The sequence below is a fragment of the Amphimedon queenslandica genome, unplaced genomic scaffold (genome assembly GCF_000090795.2).
Source record: "Amphimedon queenslandica unplaced genomic scaffold, v1.1 AMPQUscaffold_13261, whole genome shotgun sequence".
Classification (NCBI taxonomy): Eukaryota; Metazoa; Porifera; class Demospongiae; order Haplosclerida; family Niphatidae; genus Amphimedon; species Amphimedon queenslandica.
In genome coordinates this window covers 61,114-68,539 of record NW_003546503.1, presented here as the reverse complement: position 1 = coordinate 68,539, position 7,426 = coordinate 61,114, and the positions used below count along the sequence as shown (strand labels likewise).

Below are 7,426 nucleotides of genomic sequence, written 5' to 3'. Positions count from 1 at the left end.
GATGTACTGTACTGTATACAACAACATGTACATGTATCTACTGAACACTGCATGGTGAGGTGTAACATGTAATGTGAGGATTGTTCACTACTTTTAATTCCATGCATCTATTAATACACTGAAATGAAGTCTGATACGTTGATTAATACAACATACAACAAACATTGATTAGTACAATATTAATTTGAAAGGTAATCAAAGAAGCTTCTTGTAACACCCTGCCACTCTAAATGAACTTGTGATCAAAGTATATTGATTTAATGTGTACTGGCAGTTTAATTGTTTTTAACTATTAAATGAAAGTTAGAAAACAATGATTTTTCTTTTATTGTGCCATTTGACTAATTCATTCAAATGAGTATTATTAGGTTGATAAATGCATTTCATTGAATGAACATTACCTGTTACCTCACCAGTGTTCATTAGATATAAGTGGTTTACAGTATACAGTGTTGTATTGAAGTACTTGATTATAGTAGTCTTCATGCAGTGTCTCACAAGAGAGCCAACTTGTCACTATACTTAGACTGACACTTTAACTGGATAATAGTCCATTCAATTCTACAGCTTCATGCCATGAAGCATGTTTCAAGTTCCATTGACTACTGTATAACAGGATCCTGTGTATAAACGATGTTTCATGAAACAAGTTTCATGGTACATGATAGCCTTTATAGATATAAGTTGTTTACAGTATACAGTACACTGTATCCTTGTATTGAGGTACTTGATTATAGTAGTCTTGTCTCACAAGAAAGCGAACTAGTCACTATAATTAGACTGACACCTCAACTGGACAACAGTCCATCCAATTCTACAGCTTCATGTATATTTAGCTAATGAATTAGTCCTTTTATGTACATGTACACTTTGACACTTGCATTTTGAAAGTAAGATTTTAATTGTACAAGTATCGGATCCTCTAAGTGGAAATTTTAGTGTAAAATACCCTGTTCTCACTACCCTTCAGAACTGTACTGGAACTGAGTTTTGGGGAAGTATAGTGTAGTTTTATAACAAGTGTGAACATAACTGAACTGCACTGTAACCAAACCAAACTAGACTAAAAAAGTGGTGCACCAAAATAGGCCAGTGCTCTGAAATGGTGTAGTTAAGTTTTAAAGTGAAGTTGGTGTAGTTAGGTTGTGCAGTGTGAACTGCTACCATAATGGTTCTTTTATAACCAAACTAATCTAATTAGGTATAGTTTTGTACAGCTGGGGAGGTAGTGTGAACACACTCTGACCATTTACAAGGACTATTTTAAAATGGCAACCTAGTAATTCTTCAGTTAATTTTGTGTAAAAAATTTGGAGAGGGGAAGGATGAAAAAGTGACTGAAAAAAACTAATGACATGATTAAATTTTGGGTGATGTAGTCTATTTTGTTGGGTCTATATTTTCATTTTGGTTCATTTAGCTGGTAGCTTTTTGGAAAAGAACCAAAAAAAGATTGATATTGATATTGGCACCATACTCTAGCTAATAACAGCTTAGCCACACCTACCAATTAATAAATACATACATGTGTGTTAGTGAGATTAATTAATTAAGTAGGCGATCACCAACATGACCACATGAAGCAGCCTCCATTAAAGGGGTGTAGCCATTCTTGTTCTGATGTTCGACTGTTGCCTGGTTCTCAAGGAGAATTACAAAGAGTGCCCATTGTTGCTTGAACAAAACATCATGTACAATTTACATGATGTAAACCTCTAGGATTGAAATTTAATGCATAGATAATGCATGTACCTATGTATACATTTATAAATGTACATGTATAACTGGATAACTTTTGCATCCTTTTCTCCTTCTCTCTCTCATGCACTCCCTTGTTCTCTTCCTTCCTCCTTCCCTTCCTCTCTCCCTCCCTCCATTAGGTGTTTGGTGGTCTATTAGACACTCGACATAAAACCACAGAACAAAGAGAAGAGACTGACACTGGAGACCAGTCAGAAGGAGGAGGAGGAGGTATGGGAGGAGACGAGGAAACCTCATCAATGGCCAACATATTATTCAACAAAAGCAAACTATCAACTCTACAAAAAGCAGTCTGCCAGCATATAATGGACTCGGTCCATAAAGAGACTCTAAAAATCAAAGGAGAGTGGGAGGAGGAACTTAAAAACCCAAAACCAGCAGCTACACCTCCTTCACAATAGTATATGTACACTACACATACATGCATTCTAATTTCTGCCCTACTCCTCTCTCTCTCTCTCTCTCTCTCTCTTTCTAGGCCTATTATGGTGGTGAGGCTCATTGTGCTGAAGCAGTTGGTTCTGATGATTATGATCCCACTGAGCTTGTCTGTCCATCCTGCTCTAATACTGGAGGACAACTACAGGTAATATACTGACTTATACTAAGTTACACAAAGTTTTACTGAGTTTATTATTAAGTTTACTGGGTTATACTGATACATCCTATAGGTCTGTCCAAAGCATGGTACTGATTTCCTGGATTACAAGTGTCGTTATTGTTGCTCTGTTGCTGTCTATTTCTGTTTTGGTACGACACATTTCTGCAATCCTTGTCACGATGATTTCCAGCGTGTAACCCCCATTGCTAAATCAGACCTGCCTCAGTGTCCAGTGGGTCCCAGGGCTAAGCCTTTGTCTGGTTCCGAGTGTCCGTTGCATGTTAAGCACCCTCCCACTGGAGAGGAGTTTGAAGTAAAGTAATAGTGTAGTGAAATTTGATTCATGTTTGTGCAGTATACATGTACATGGATTCCTGCACAGGTGTTTAATGTAGTCTGATCTTGCAGTGTACTGTATTAGCCTCTTAATGCATGTACAGTGTACAGTCTCCCTGCACACTGCCTGTCCTTAATACTGGTGTCCTGAGGTTTCCTTTATATCTCAAAGGTGATTTTTTACTAATTGGGACATTATATAGGTGTATGTGTTACCGTAAGGTTACACTGTATCACCTTTTTTAAAGATTGTATTTTACTAGTTAGACTATTGAGTATCATGCACTTGTGAAGAATTAACAATTTCTAGTTTATGGTGTGGTTTTTTAACTAAATCATGTTCTTATAGTGTTTGTTCACTATTGCTTTCAAATACAAGCAACATTAGGAGAGATATTAATATTTTTAGTGATTTTTTTAGTAAACATAATCAATTAGTGGGCATATATATGCATACTGGTTTCTGTGTATTGCAACCATCACTCTATGCAAACAAATTTTAATTCTTTGTTGCTAAATAAATAATATTGCTTTTATCTCAATAACTACTGGTGAAGGAAACCACTGAAAATAAAATAAACAATTAGTAAAAATGGAATTATGAATAATTAGTGTCCATTACCACCGACTCTTGGAATGCTAAGGAGTGGTAACACTTTAATGACTGCAATTACTGAAGTACATACAATATATTGTCACTGGAACCAGCGAGTCCAGACAATGACTGGTTTCTGTAATACTATTACCTTGAAAGAATCACTAGCATGAAGACTCTCATCTTACAGTTACAACTAAATGTATACAATTACAATTGCTTGGTGCATTACAATAATAAGAATCATGATAAAAAATACTTTATTAAGGTGCATGTACACCAAAATCTCAAATATATACTATGTATATATTCAATACCAAGCCTATGTGAAACAAAAAAATCTGTTTATTAACAATCAAATAGATTGATAATAATGCTACATACTACAGCTGTAGACTGGAGGAGCCCATTGAAAGTACTATGCTAAATTGCTAATGGTGAATATTGAGTATAATAATAGAGATACGACAATTAGCAATAATTAGTGGCCATTACCACAACCAGCATATTATGGTTACAAAGCCTTTTATGTACTATACTATAGCACCACATTCAAGTACTGCATACATTAACAATATAATAACATGTATTGCAGAGATGCATTTGTTGAGCTAATAGGCATAAACACATCAAAGATCCACTCCTCTGGCTTCTGTAGCTAATGCAAAAATAGCTTATTTGGAGAGGGAAGATAGAGGGGGGGACAATGTAAGTGGGTGAAGCCTTACTGATAAAGTAGTCCTGTTTGTTTGCATGTTTGTACATATCAGGGTGCAGCAAAGGATGGAGCCCTAGTAACAAAATGTTAGGTCAGCCTTTTACTTTAAAACAAGGGCCATTTTCTGATCAATCCCAAGAACAGATTACCAATAAAAGATTAGCTCCAACGTTTCAGAAAGCATTAATTTTCTTTTTTTATTTCAGCTTAAAGATTATACAAAGGTAACATTAATGGTGAATTAGCATATTTGCAGTCATTACGTCAATAACAAAAACTATGATTGTTGGGTAGACACTATACTCAAAGAAGGATGCTAATACTTGTAATTAGATCTGCTTTTTGAATAATGAATTCCAGTAGATCTAGATTACAAGGAAATAATTCTTTAAAAACTAGTGATATAAACAATGACTAAGGCATTAGTCATGCCACAAGTAGTTGTAGCTAACTATGGCCTGGTTTCCATATAGTTGTGGCTGTTGTATGGATTCTGTGGTTAGCATACAACTGTTGTAGAGATAGAGTCTAGACCTGGGCTCTAACTCCAGGATTGTTGCAACAATGTTGTAAGGCTGTTGTAGTCATGGAAACTATAGCCTTATAAGGGTAACTGCAAATTAACTATTCTAACTACTCTAGGCAGGATGTCATTGCACCAGTTACTATAAAAAGCAGTAGACCTAGTCTATGCTTCATCACTACTTGCACTGTGCACTGAATCATGACTCGGCTAGCTCTGCTTGTCCTTTTGCTTGCAACTGTTAACTGCAGTCCAAGTAAAGTTTTAATGCATTGCAACTTAGATATATTCATGTTCTTTATGTTTTAAGCTTCTAAACGCAACTGGAGTGGTCCTGGGCCAGATAAAAATGATGGTAAGTTATGAAGAGGTCCTATAAAAATGAATTAGTCTTTTTATATCGTAGATCATTCATTAGCAGTCAAGCCAGAAGACAAGGAAGAAAGTAATTTAGACCTTGGGAAGCCAGAAGACAAAGAAGAAAGTAATTTAGACCTTGGTGAAGAATATACTGAAGAAAAAAAGGATGACCTGGATGAGGACAAGAAGGATGAATTAGATCTAGAAGATGATAATCATGACAAGAACACAGACAACAAAGCAGACAGTAACAAAGATGAAGATGGTGAAAAGGATAACTTTAAAGCTGAGATAGCAGAATGTGAGTCAAAACAGTCTGTAAATGTAGTGCATATATAATAATATTTTGCAGTGACAAAGGAAGTTACACAGGTGTCATATAATTTAAGTATGTTCATTATCTCTATAAGCAACCTAATATGCCATTATTTTAGGTGGGGAGTATGGCAGTGGCAAAGATGTTATAGAGGGAGACATCAAAATAACTCCAGAGCAGGCTGCAATATTCAAGCGTGGTGGGTGGGATGAATTAGTCAATTCAGAAGCATGGCTTTTTAACCATGGCAAATGGTCAAGGAATATCCCATACACAATTAATCGAGTTGGTTGGTAACATTTGTATAAAAATGCACATTATGAAACTTGATTATATGTAGCTACAAGGGAAGTAAATGCTTTACATGCTTCAATTCGAATGTTTCATGAACACACTTGTTTAAGATTTACTACAAAGCGAAGCTATAATCGTGATTACATCCGATTTGTCAGTCAAGGAGGGTAAGCTCTGTTTAAACTAGTGTCAAACTTTTCAATTATGATTCCAGTTGTTGGTCTTATCTTGGTAAACAACCTCCAGGAAGATATGCTAGGCCTCAGCTAGTCTCACTAGCTAGTGGTTGCAATCTTGCAGTCCCTGCTCATGAGATAATGCATGCACTTGGACGGTTCCATGAACAATCACGAGCTGACAGAGACAGATATGTCAGAATACTAACTGGAAATATAAGTACATGCACTGGTTTAAATATCATCCAATAAACTATTACTAATATAGGAAGTGGACGCGAAGGGAATTTTCGCAGACAAACTACTTCTGACAGTCAATCTCTACCATATGATTATCTTTCATTGATGCATTATGGTAGATATGCCTTCAGTAGAAATGGTCGACCTACAATTGTACCAATACCTGATGCAAGCGTCACCATTGGCCAGAGAAACAGGGTATCAATGTATGATATACAACATATCAATATTCGATACTGTCCAGGTAATTAGTATAAAAATGCTAAATGTAAGTGTTATCATTTTTAGAAAGAGCACTTCGATTAGTTGGAGGAAGAGGATCATATGAAGGAAGAGTTGAAGTGTACTGGAATGAACAGTGGGGAACTGTCTGTGATGATTCATTTGATAGAAATGATAGTCGTGTCATTTGCAAGTACATGGGTTTCCCTGATGTTGCTGCAACATACGGTAGAGCTCGATTTGGGCGGGGAACAGGTCCAATAGTAATGGATGACCTACGTTGTGCTGGTAATGAGTACAGTCCTTTTGCATGTCCTATGAGGACTATTGGTACTCATAACTGTGGCCATCATAAAGATGCTAGTGTAAGATGCCAGAGTAAGTCTATCAATTAAAATAATATCATTGTTAGCCCTTTATGTTTATAGAAAATGTTCGTCTTGTTCGTGGTAGAGTTAACAGTAGGGTTGCCTATGGTCGCTTGGAAGTGTATGCTGAAGGTCGTTGGGGAACTGTCTGTGATGATTTATTTGATATAAATGATGCACATGTTGTCTGCCGTCAACTGGGATACAGGAGAGCTAGTTGTGTCTATCCTCGTGCTCGCTATGGACGTGGTACTCTTCCAATATTGATGGATAATGTGCAGTGTACTGGTGGAGAGGCACAGATCACTCATTGCCCCAGTACTCCTATTGGTGAACACAACTGTCGACACAGTGAAGATGTTAGTGTTCGCTGCGTTAATTGAATTGGGCACTGTAAGTTTTAATAAAATCATTGCCATCTAATATCTCCTTTCTTTAATAGAATAATAAACAACAAGTGGATTTATTATCAAGAACAAGCTAATTAGACTTCATAATTATTAAACTGTTCTAGCAATAGGCTTTAGTTCGTTACGTAGTTGATTTTGATATTTTTAGTGATCAGTTATTATGTCATGCAGTAAATATCATTAAAATTAGAATAGAAAGTGAATGAGAGTGACAGAAGTAGATCTACATGTCGTTGAGTCAAAACTTGAAATTAAAGCCAAATTAAGTAATAGTCCAAGTAAATTTCAGTGTGTGCAATCTCAACTTTCTACTATACAATGGCACAGTAATACATACTTTTATTGCTACACATGCAGTATTACATGCTCTCAGTTGAGACTTGCTGTTTGATGATTCAATGATACTTTTAACACTTACATCAAGGAATATAGATACATCAAGGAATATAGAAAGACAAAAAAATTAAACATGCATGAAACATAGTGCAGGTCAATGTAATAACTAG

At 36.0% G+C, this 7,426-nt stretch overlaps 1 protein-coding gene across 1 annotated transcript; it reads left to right on the top strand.

Annotated features, from left to right (window-relative positions):
• The first annotated feature begins 2,207 nt into the window (after window positions 1–2,207).
• On the top strand, window positions 2,208–7,095 carry LOC100632758 (tolloid-like protein 2). Its single transcript, XM_011407207.2, has 13 exons — window positions 2,208–2,347; window positions 2,433–2,675; window positions 4,654–4,790; window positions 4,845–4,889; window positions 4,941–5,195; window positions 5,247–5,282; window positions 5,329–5,499; window positions 5,551–5,671; window positions 5,719–5,900; window positions 5,949–6,164; window positions 6,209–6,520; window positions 6,571–6,903; window positions 6,953–7,095. The coding sequence occupies exons 3-12, from the start codon at window positions 4,736–4,738 to the stop codon at window positions 6,891–6,893; spliced, it is 1,716 nt and encodes a 571-aa protein (XP_011405509.2). The 5' UTR covers window positions 2,208–2,347; window positions 2,433–2,675; window positions 4,654–4,735; the 3' UTR covers window positions 6,894–6,903; window positions 6,953–7,095.
• Window positions 7,096–7,426: the final 331 nt, after the last annotated feature.